The following is a 12,500-nucleotide window of genomic DNA, read 5'->3' as shown; positions in this document are numbered from 1 at the left end:
GCATAGGGAAGAGCCCTTAACCACTGGCAAAGTGTTCTCAAGGGGAAGAGTGCAGCCATTCCACTCTGTTTTTCTGAAGCTATAGGAGGCTGAGGGCTTTAAAGTTTGGCTCCACTTCATGTATGTTACCTCCACTACTTCCCTCTCATGCCCCTTCTTTTCCTTCCCTGTATGGTATGAAGTGTACTCGTGAGTGTACACTTTTTTTTTGGAGTGTACACTCCAAACAAACACACACACCAACACACACACATACATATGCAATCATGCACGCATCAACATAAACACACGCACACACAGACACACACACACACACACACACATATATGCATGCACACAACCACACAAACAGAAATACACACACACACACACGCACACACACATGCTTTCTCAGACTTGCACAAACACAAACAGACACACACACACACACACACACACACACACATACATGCATGCACACAACCACACACACAGAAACACACATAAACACAAAGATTTCTCTAAAACATTCACAGAAAATGTCTATTTCAGACACACACATACACACACACACACATACACCCACACACAAAAACACAGCCATGCTCACTTCGGTTTCCAGGAAGCGACGGAGCGCCCGTTTCTTCTTGATGCTCTTCCGACGCACGGACACGGCCACGGTCAGCCCCACGATGACCACCACGAACAGCCCCCCGATCACCCCGGCTGCGATCAGCGGTGTCCTGGAGGGGGGAGGGGGAGAGAGGAACACACTATGCAGTTCATAACGTGCCATTGAGGCGTCTTCAGGCTTGGATACGCGTTGAACACGGGTACCACGGGGGCGGCAGTAGCTCAGGAGGTAGGGCGGGTTTGCTGGCAACCACAAGGTTGCTAGCATGGTTGACCCCGCCATGAATGTGTGCCTGAATGGGTGAAGGTCAGGCAATATTGTAGAGTGCTTTGGATAAAAGTGCTATATAAATGCAGTCCATTTAACCACGGTCGAAGCTTCTGTATTTGTATCATAGTGTTGTTGTTTTTTTGCGTCGTCCCCGTTTTGAATCCCCTCACCTTTGCGTCATGTTGTTTGTCTCCCATCCCTCTTTTGTTATGTTGTGTATCTTACTATCAATATTATGTTGAATATATATATATATATATGTGAATATATATTACGCTACTTTTATTGACCCGGGTCAATCCTGCGTGTGTGCTGACGGGAGAACACACAGATGAGATGGATATTAGTGCGACAGAAAGGAAGAGAAAGAGGAGGAGGAGGACATTTGATTTAACAGAAAAGCTGGCGGGAAAGAGCCGGCCATGTTAATGTGTAGTCGTTAACCCGGCAATCAGTTCGTAAAAAAAAAACAATACATAACATATGGAAGGATATCCCTACTAGTGTAGGGGCAGGGTACTATGGTCATCTCACTGAATATCACTGATTTGCAAACAAGAATCCTTACCCCCCAGGAGAAAGTAAATTCCCTTCCGTATATATAGGGAAAACGTAATTTGGAAGAGGCATCTCTCAGGTCTATTTAAATCCCAGGGAGGGGGGAGGTGGGGCCCTGCAAGCTCCCCCGCCTGTATATCATTGCATCACACGCTAAACTAGGAGCACCATTAAATACAGCCTTAATCGCTTTTCCACTCACTGACTCTCACACATGCATTCTAAGGTCTGTGCGTGCGTATGTGTTTGTGTATCCTTTCTGAATGCCTCAGGATATGAAGTGCCGGAAATCTGATTGTTAGAGGCTATTACTCACTTAACAAGACTGTGGCCCCTTGCTGCTCTTCAACACACTTTCTGCAATGTTTGTAGTTTTGTTCATGTTTACCATGAGGAATATTGTAAAAACCTTTCCCCATACAGTCTGTCCCAAAAATAGAAGATTAATGGAATTGTGCACGCAAAGGCATCTGCAAGAAGAGGTATCAACAACTAAATGTGCACACATGGCGATTCCTGGCAGAAGAGCCCACCGCAAATCACATTCTGATTGATGTTAATGTTTGCTGTGTGTGTCTGTACGTGTAAGATTTGGGGGGAGAGACAGAGAAACATTTAGAATGTACACATCTGTCTGTCTGTCTGTCTGTCTGTCTGTCTGTCTGTCTGTCTGTCTGTCTGTCTGTCTGTCTGTCTGTCTGTCTGTCTGTCTGTCTGTCTCTGTGTGTGTGTGTGTGTGTGTGTGTGTGTGTGTGTGTGTGTGTGTGTGTGTGTGTGTGTGTGTGTGTGTGTGTGTGTGTGTGTGTGTGTGTGTGTGTGTGTGTGTGTGTGTGTGTGCGTGCATGCATTTTTGTGTTTTGATTGTATAATGTAACTTCACATCTAGCCGTTACCTGTCCATCCAGCCAATGCAATCTTGCAACCTTGGACCAATGCACCTATGAGAAGAATGGGGACATACACAGCAACATAAATATAGCATTTCGAGTTCTCTTTTTCTCCTTCTTTAGGGCCATATCACTCTGCTTCAAGTGTCAGTGTGAGCCGGCCCACGCCTATAGTGCTGTATCTTTTGACAGTGTGTCAGCAGCGTGTGTTTTCCATTTGCGCGGGCATTGTTATGCAGGTAAGGACCATGTGTCTGTCACTCATCAGAGAATGGTAGCACTCAAGACACACATGCAAACACACATACTGACACACACACACACACACACACACACACACACACACACACACACACACACACACACACACACACACACACACACACACACACACACACACACACACACTCAAATGTTATGTTCCCTTGTGTGTATGTCTATGTGTTTCAGTTTGGATGTACAAGTTTATCATCAGCATGTTCAACATGTTTGCTCAGGTCTTTCGCTGATTAGACATGGACAGGGTCTCTGAGTAACACACGGACAGTTACAGACAGACCTGGCACATGTTATCTATATAATCCATTCTTTCTGGTCTGAATATATCTAGCATTTAAATGTATTATTATTGATGGAGTTTTAAATGTGCACTATTTTGGAGAGCACAAAATCGAGCATTTCATTACCATTATTGTGTCTTGTAATAAGCCACTGCGTAACGACAAACACACACACACACACACACACCACACACACGCACACAAACACACAATCAGTTTATACTCTGAACTGCACAAACTTGCAGTTAAATACACACATACACACACACACACACACACACACACACACACACACACACACACACACACACACACACACACACACACACACACACACACACACACACACACACACAGACACCCTAACAACTCACCCCTGGGTGCAGTTGGCGTTGCAGGGGTGACACTCGTCGTTGGCCTCTGCGTACTTGAAGATGAAGCTGTTGGTACCCTGCAGGCCGTCAGGACACTTCTCCACACAGTTGGGGCCGTCCTTGAAGTGGAGGCATCTCACACAGTGGTCCGCACCCTTGCAGAGGAAAGAGTGAAAAAAACAAGAAGATGCAACGATGCATTCAGGCAACAGGTGTGAGCAAAGATGGCACTATTTAATTGAAATCAGACTCCTATACAACATTGTCCAACGGGCAAGCTGCCTGGAATATCTTTCTAAATGCCTGTGGGAGTGTGTGTGAATGACGGCTGGTTGAAGCAGCCTCCCCAAGCCCCAGAGTCTAATCAGTCTGACCCGGGCCAGGGGAGGCTGCTTAAACCGGTAATCTTCCACACACACACACACACACACACACACACACCACAGAATGCAGTTTCTACACCACAAACGGCTGCACATATTTGCAATGTTCAACAGGTATGCATGAATGGGCAACGGTGCGCATGAAGGAAGAGTTATGGGCGTGAGGTGTGGTGGGAGCTGTAGTGTGAGGTGTGGTGATGTAGGGTTTGAGCTGCAGTGTGAGGTATGGTGTGAGGCGTTATGTGTGAGACGTTTGGTGAGGTGTGGTTTGAGGCCTGGTGTGAGCTGTGGTGTAACGTGAGACGTGGGGGGGGGGTGTAAACCTCTTGGTGAGGTGCCTTGTCAGGCGTGGTGTGGTGTGAGAGGTGGAGTGAGGCTTGGTGTGGTGTGAGAGGTGGTGTGAGAGGTGGAGTGAGGCGTGGCAGGGTGTTAGGCGTGGTGTGAAAGGTGGAGTGAGGCGTGGAGTGAGGCGTGGAGTGAGGCGTGGCGGGAGGCACGTGTGTTGTCAAAACTTGCAATGTGAGACTTGGTGGCGTGAGGCTTTATGTGGACTGAAATGCAGTTTGAGGTGTGGAGTGAGGTGTGGGCTGAGGTGTGGTGTGAGGTGTTGGGTGGGCCGTGGTGTGAGGTGTAGTGTTAGAGGCGGCTTGGTGCGGGGCAGTGGTGTGACTCGTCTTTTGTGGTGCGAGGAGTGGGGAGCATGGAAGTCAAAATTCTTCAGAAGGAAAAAAGGGAGGCGCCACAAACGGAAAGAAAACAGATAAAGATAGTGTGTGTGTGTGTGTGTGTGTGTGTGTGTGTGTGTGTGTGTGTGTGTGTGTGTGTGTGTGTGTGTGTGTGTGTGTGTGTGTGTGTGTGTGTGTGGGTTTGGGGGGGAGGGGGGAGTGATGGCCATGGCAGGGTGTAGCGGGGAGCAGTAGAAGTAGATGGTGACAGTCAGTCGAGGAGATAAGGAAGGGGAAAAAACGACTCAGAAGTGGGACATGGGGTTGAAGGAGAGAGACAGGGGTGGGAACAGACACAGCGCGAGCATGCAGAGGGAGGGAGAGAGAGCGAGAGAGAGAGAGCGAGAGTGAGAGAGAGAGAGCGAGAGAGCGAGAGAGAAAGGGGATGGGGGAGGGAAAACAGACGATACACATAAAGCAAGAGCGAGCGAGGCAGGCAGATAATAACCATCGCTCACCGCACACACAATGACCATAACAACCCGCCTAGGACAGGATTTATGGAGCTAATATAGTATGGAAGAGGCGGGAAAGCAGGGAGAGGAGGGGAAAACAGCAGAGGAGATGAGACGAAAGGAGACAAACACTCAGAGGAGAGGAGGGTGGAGGAGGGGGTGAGAGGAGAGGTAGAAATGGAAATGAATGGAACGGGAAAAGCAGAGACAAATGAAATAGAGGAAGACGAGAGTGGAGGGCAGTGAAGGAGCGCAGAGAGGGCGACGGGAGCGAGCAGATGAGAGGAGAGGGATGTTATTGATGCTACAGGCCTTAAAGATCTCCATGAAAAATAGCGCGGAAACACACAAGAACGGGCAGAAAAACCTGCGCATCCAACAGTGACAAATACCGCCCCCCCTGCACACACAGACCCCAAACATCCTCACACACACACACACACAGACACGCAAACACACACACACACACACACACACACACACACACACACACACACACACACACACACACACACACACACACACACACACACACACACACACACACACACGCACACACACACACACACACAGATTTCAATTAATGTTGGTCCCTCAGGTTATGACAGCAATGACAGATAAATATGCTTTGATATTACAAGCATGCAATGGCAACCCTGGTTTATATGTAAAATAATGCAGCATTCCTGTGATTGCGTGTGTCCATGTGTGTGTATGCATGCCTGTGTGTGTACCTACGTGAATGAGCGCGAGACTGTGTGTATCCATGTGTGTGTGTGAGTGAGTGTAGCTCTGAAACAATTTTAGCTAGCGCAGAGGCTTACACCCAGCCAGATGTTGGGAGAATGCAAATTGAGGGGTTCTCTGGAGTGAGCAATGAGCCTGACACTCAGCCTACATCGCCATGTCCCCCGCCCGGGGCTATGTGTGTATGTGTTTCAGCTCATGTATGTGTCTATGTGTTTGTTTGTTTGTTTGTTTGTTTACATTTATTTGTGTGTTTGTGTGTGTGTGTGTGTGTGTGTGTTTGTTTCACATGTGTGTGTCAGCCGAAATGTTACTGTGCCTCAGTGTTTGTGTGTGTGTGTGTGTGTGTGTGTGTGTGTGTGTGTGTGTGTGTGTGTGTGTGTGTGTGTGTGTGTGTGTGTGTGTGTGTGTGTGCGTGAGCGTGCGTGTGTGTGAGTTTGTTTCACATGTGTGTAAGTCAACAGCAGTGTCACTGTGTATCAGTGTTGGTTTTTGTGTGTGTTTGAGTTTGTGTGTGTATCTTCGTGCCTTGACTGTATCCAATAACCCCATCATGTTGAGCGAGTAAATGATGTGACAGAGCAAAGCAACAGGGCGTGGTGTGGGCAGAGACTGTGGAGAAACCAAATCATACAGGGATGTGCCCTTCGCTTTTGGACAAAAACACCGCACCGCAAATCCACATTTATCTTCCTGTTTCACCCAAGAACCTTGTATCCGGCAGGGCTGGGGAAGTGGGTTAGCGTGCATGTTTGAGAGAGTAGGTCAATGCGTGCAAGCGGTGAGGCCAGTGACTTGAAGACAAATGTGCGCAAAAGAGATCAGAATGTGTTCACGTGGTGCATGTTTAGTGCACCTACCATTGCTTGCGTAAATACAAATGCACCTGGCTCAAATGTCTGATCGTTTTTCATGGAGACATTTTGGTATTGTTCATGGACGCGCCCGGATGAGTTGCTGCATGTGTATGCAACCATGCATGCGTGCGCAAAATGCGTGTGCACACTTAAACGCGTTCTGTAACTGTAACAGCAGACCCTTTTGAAGGGCCTCCCTACAGAAAGAGGCTGTTTCGAGCGTGGCCTGGGGCGTCGCTGGGGCTTTACAGGAGATGTTAGCGTGATGTACTATCCGTGAGCCTCTCCTCATATATCTGTGGGGGACCGGTGAGATATGCAGTTAAACCACAGGCGTCCGCCATTCGCCTCCAACAGAAAAAATAATACAATAAAAATCTCTCTGTGACAGTAATCGTGCAGAAACATGGGGTGTAGTTAGTAGTCAGAAAAGGAAATAGGAAAAATAAACCGTTTCTGGCCACTCTCGATGTGATTCATATCTAATGCTCTTATTACGATGGGATATTAGTGTTATTCGTCAAATTATGTAATTATGCTACGGAATCTGAACATTTGAAACCGTACTTAACACCTACCTATTTACCCTCTCCTTTGGCTCCTCGGAGTGTCCCGTGGCCCTCATTAAAGCTCAATCGCCCTATTAGCCGTCACTAGCCTACCCCCGGTGCCGATAGAATAGAGGTTCCCTGCATGTTCTTCCTCCACCTAGCCCCATCTAACACTACTACTGACTCTCTTTCAGTGTGTTGCTCTGACTGTGACTGATTGGCTAGGATAACTTGACAGCTACTAGCCATATCACTGGCCAGCACCCCATCCCCATGGACTACATGCTTGTACTCAAAGGAAAACACTTAAAATGCTACATAAAACTAAGGGGAAATCAAAAACAAAAATACTTGCAATACCACCCTGCATGTCAATTATGGCTCCCATTGTACTCATTCAACTCTACTCATTCTTGCCCTTGGGGGGGGGGGGGGGGGGGTGGGGAGGGGAGAGAGGAAAGAGGGGGAGGGTTGGTCAAGGCTTAAGGGCTCTTTATGGTTCCACGTTCCCGCAACGCAATGACCACGCAGACGCTTCAACGCAGTCGTGAACGTTTATGGTTCTGCGTCGGGTTTCAGTGAGCGGACCAGCCCTTGCTGCTGCGTCGCCTCGGCGGAAGGTTACGATCTTTGGGAGGCGCACGTCCGGCCCTTGCGTTGGACGCAAGGAGGGTCCGCAAAGACGTAAGGGGTCCGTAACCCCCTTGCGTTGCGTGAACGTGAAACCATAAAGAGCCCTTTAGGTGGCGTCCTAAATATGACCCTTTGAGACGGCAACCCCAATTAAGGGCTGTACAAATCAAATAGACTTGACTGGAAGGATCAGTTTGGATCAGAGAGCAAAGTGTTAATACAGCAGATCCCATGCATCGAGGGATGAACAGTGATCGAGCGATAAGACGGCCAATCCCTGAATGGCTTTGGGGGGGCTGTACGGCACGGTCAAAGCATGTCTCACAGGTTACGCTCCTACTCGATCGACTGCCAGCATGCTGTGATCTCCTCCGTTTCTCCCCTTACGGAGGGCATTAGCCGTAGCCAGCTAAATCCCCTGTTGTGTAAGGTCTAATGCAATTGCAAGGGTCTCTGTAGCAATAACATGATTGTTGTAATCCATTTGTGACCGACCCCCTCCCCCCCTCCCAGCAGCCCCCAGCGGCTTCAACTCTGCATTCCCCCTGCGCTACTGTGAGCCAATAACCTGGAAGCTGTAGCAAACCAATAACATACAGGTGCACATTACCAAGACATCATATTAGCCACAGACACCAGCACGTGTCGACGTGTACTCACGCATTCTAAGGCACGCAAGCACGCATGCACGCAGGCACACAAACAAAAATATACACACACAAACAAACGTGCAGGAAGCTGGAGCAAACCAATATCAAACACATTACTAACACATCACACGTGCAGACACAGACACCACAGACACACGTGCAGACACACACACAGACATGTGCACGCACATGCACTCATTCGGACATCTTTATATGAAAAGATAAATAAAAGACACATATTTTATGCACATATTGAGGATATGTGCATAAACACAATATGTAATGTTTGGTTTAACTTTTTTCTTTTTTACAAAAATAGATTTCAGGTGGATTATCTTTTAAACCATTAGTCTTGGTCAAACTGTGTTAACAGTTTGACTAATGGTTTATTGTGAAAGCAGTTTTATGCCCAATAAAACCGCAGTAGTGGCAGCTTAGCATAGATTGTTGTGCTTTTCTATTAATAAATCTGACTTATGAACCAAAAAGGTCTACCTAATAGACTTTAAATGTTCATCCAAAAATATAATGAGCTGAACAAACTGCCGTAAATTGATTTGACTTAACATTTGGAATGCCACTTCCGGCAGGAGGCACATCAAATGATTTGATGGGGGTCGAATTATTAAAGTGCACTTCATAATATAGGAGTGCTGGCTAGAATAGGAAAAACTAAATGGATGGGGTCTGGGAAGTTATTTTGTGTGATGCTCTATGGCTGGATTCTGTAAGTCTTATACTCTAAAATCTATTCTTGCTTTTGCCCTTTAAGGTTGCAAATTCTCAGGTATACTGAGAGTGGGCCGTGTTCACTTCATAACCCTCCCTTTCTATAAAGTCTGAACCAAAGTCTGTGAAGTCCTGAAATGGCTGCTTCTGTGAAGAACTTTTTGGGTTGGGTCAATGTTGTTCCCAGTATTTGATGCATTGTTTGACTATGATGTAGGCCAGGATGTATAATTTAAAAGAGTCTGGTCTCTCAATCGTCAGTCCAAAATAAATGTAATCAGCACTTCGCTATGTGTGTGTGTGTGTGTGTGTGTGTGTGTGTGTGTGTGTGTGTGTGTGTGTGTGTGTGTGTGTGTGTGTGTGTGTGTGTGTGTGTGTGTGTGTGTGCGTGGGTTGGGGGAGGCAGGGCAGAATAATGACCCCTTAGTCCTCAGATGCACAAAACAAACACACGTTGTGACACAAAGGCACACACAAAAAACCAGCGGCCTGAGTTGAAATTGGTTTGTTTAAAGAACAGTGCTTAATGTTCCTCGTTTTCCAAGCCAATGAAGATAGGCTGCAATGACAGACAAGCTAATTCGATTTTTCCCGAAACACTGGCTCTTGGGTAGAGGTGGCACTTGAGGTTAGTGCTAGGAAAGAGGCCTAATTGACAACCTCGTCTCATTTTCTTCTCGGGGCAAAGGCATCAGAGTTGTTAACATTTTAGTAACGCAGTCACTGCTCTGATTAAACAGTGTTCATTTCTGTGGTAAAAGGGGTTCAGTTTAAGGTTCAAATGCACGGTTTATGCTCATAGGCTCATGTTCAAGTGTAAAATGGCAACAATAATTGCCGTTTTAAGGTTGTTACTCTGTAATGTGGAGCATTGCAATCGCAGGGAGCTGTTTGAAACTGCAAGGAAGCTGCTTCAGGATGTCCGTGTTATAAAAAGGGAATATTTTGTTTTTTTCTCACTATCCTTTCTGTGTTTCTGTGACGTCTCATTTCACGACATCAAGAGTTTCAGATCCATAGTATCCACTGTTATATTTTTGATTTACAATGTATAAATTATTGTAATGTATAATCAGAATAATATTTTAACATAATAATGTGATGTTAATAGGGAAAGCGTTCATAATTTTACATAAATATTGTGTCAACGATCAAGGCACTTCGATGAAGTGCCTTCCCTGCTCTCTACATAATAATAATAACAGCAGCACTAATTCATACTTTTCAAAATGTCCCATCTGGAATCAATAAAGTATTATCGTATTTTTATAATAAACTACTTGAACTTGAATATTCCAGCATAATGAGCATGCGATGCATGCCATTTCATTGATAAAGTCGAACCATGTATGTTAACCATTGTCTTAATACATGCTGTTAGCACGGATGTTAAGATAAGGATCCGGGTTTTTCGGTTCATGAGAATCGCCATGAGAGGGGCATGGGGCAGTGGAGGAGGGAAGGTCAACATTGACTTCCGTAGAGCTCTACCACTTTTGTTGATGAAATGTAAACTGTAAACTCTCCCACTGAAACAGGAGAGCCCACCCGCCCACCCCCTATATCGTCAGCCGAACTCCTCATCTCTCGCAGAATCCTCGTCTAGTCCTGTGTGTGTCTGCAGTACGGGACAATAACTCCTAGTCTTAGGAAATGCATTGTTACGCCACAATGACTTGCCAATGGTTGATTGTACACAGCGGCAATTATGTACAGCAATTGCAACCATGCACTTGAATGTGCACAGATACAGCGACACAAACACACAGACAGAAGCACACACACACACACACACACACACACACACACACACACACACACACACACACACACACACACACACACACACACACACACACACACACACACACACACACACACACACACACACACATACATACATAAACACTCACTCACAGAGACATGCACCCACACACATATGTGACTCCGATTCATCTATAGTGTGTACCGGAGTAAATGGGCAAGTGGGAATGATGCTGAGCTTAGCTTTAAAGCAGTGCGCCCTTTTCCTTTTGAGTCGGAACATGAGATATAATCAATGGCAGAACTGCACCAGCCACACGTTGGCTGCCAAAACAATAAATCACGAAGTGAAGAGTCCGCACTCACACACAGGCTCACACACACACAACACCGCCACCCTTTCTCCCCCCCTGTCCCCCCTCTCCCCCCCATGCCGCCTCACAAGTAATTTCAATTTGTGGTAAACACTAAATCTATGTGCCACCCCATACAAATCACTGACGGAAGGGGGAGGGGGGGAGGGGTATGAGTGGTGTTGGTTATCTGGTGTATAGTGGCACTGGCGGGGGTTAGTGAGAACATTCAACATATAGTCAAATTTAAACATTTGGATTTAGACTTTTCTCAAGGGAAAATGTGGGTGATTCAGCGCTGGATGTCACGCACCCACACCCACACACACATATATACCCACACACTCACATACAACAGATTTAAGTCTCTGGCTTCATTGCTGGTTGGGTTGGGCAGAGAAACGCTCATGATCGTAATAACCTCCGGAGCTTGTTAAAAAAAGGAGCATAATGCTGTTTACCTTTCTCTACTGAGCATAAACGATAAAAACAAGTGATTAAAACGACCCCTCTTGTTCATACCGCCCCTGTTCTTCATGAGGATCCTTCATCTGTATTCCATGGGCGAGTCGCGCAGTGAGCCGGGGTTGTCTTTCAGCTGCACACTACGTGGCTTGAATCTCTCTCTCTCTCTCTCCCTTGCTTTCTCCCTCTTTCTGTCTCCCTTGCTTTCTCTCTCTCTCACCTGCCTCTCTCTGGGTTGCATACACACACACACACACACACACACACACACACACACACACACACACACACACACACACACACACACACACACACACACACACACACACACACACACACACACACACACACGCAGGCATACTGCAGAGGTCGTAGTGGCTTACCGGGCCATGACAGGTCAAAGAGTCATCGTCTGCCTGCTCACACTGGCCGTCACACTCCACACACACAGAGGCATTGGCATACTCTCTCATATCCCTGTAGGGAGGGAGGGGGACGGAGGGAAAGAGAGGGGGATGAAGGGAGAGGGAGAGGGAAGGAGAGAGGGAGAGAGGGGGGGATTGGAGACGTGAGTAGCATGAAGTTGGAAACCAGTGGAATTGATCAAAAAGAGGTGAGGGATAGGAGATAAATCAAGAAGGTCAAACAATATCAATGCTTTCAGCAACAACTCAAACGGTTTATCCAATACAACATTACTTTGAATACTGAGGTACAGGTCATTTTGGTGAAGGAAGCCTACAGGTCTGAGGTTTTGGGATTATTGGATCGAGCCTGGTCATTGGTAAAATGCCATTATCAATTTTATCGGGTGTTTCAACCCATGAAAAAACATATGAACAAGAAAACGCTGACATCCTTATAATTTATTTCTTCTCATTAAACAAAACACCCAACTTACAAACAATCATCCGCCTTTAACCGGC

General features: G+C 46.6%; 1 protein-coding gene across 2 annotated transcripts in view; it reads right to left on the bottom strand.

Annotated features, from left to right (window-relative positions):
* LOC130373856 (receptor tyrosine-protein kinase erbB-4-like) overlaps positions 1 to 12,500 on the bottom strand; it is a 251,261-nt gene that overhangs the window by 40,442 nt on the left and 198,319 nt on the right. For both annotated transcript variants that reach the window (XM_056580505.1, XM_056580504.1), the window contains exons 14-17: positions 11,958 to 12,051; positions 3,263 to 3,417; positions 2,335 to 2,379; positions 590 to 722 (exon numbers count right to left, since the gene is read on the bottom strand). In XM_056580505.1, coding sequence (XP_056436480.1) covers positions 590 to 722; positions 2,335 to 2,379; positions 3,263 to 3,417; positions 11,958 to 12,051 — 427 coding nt within the window. The remainder of the gene's footprint in view (positions 1 to 589; positions 723 to 2,334; positions 2,380 to 3,262; positions 3,418 to 11,957; positions 12,052 to 12,500) is intronic.

This window comes from Gadus chalcogrammus, chromosome 20, assembly GCF_026213295.1.
Source record: "Gadus chalcogrammus isolate NIFS_2021 chromosome 20, NIFS_Gcha_1.0, whole genome shotgun sequence".
Taxonomy (NCBI): Eukaryota; Metazoa; Chordata; class Actinopteri; order Gadiformes; family Gadidae; genus Gadus; species Gadus chalcogrammus.
The sequence above is the reverse complement of the archived record's forward strand: the minus strand, read 5'-3'. Positions and strand labels throughout refer to the sequence as shown.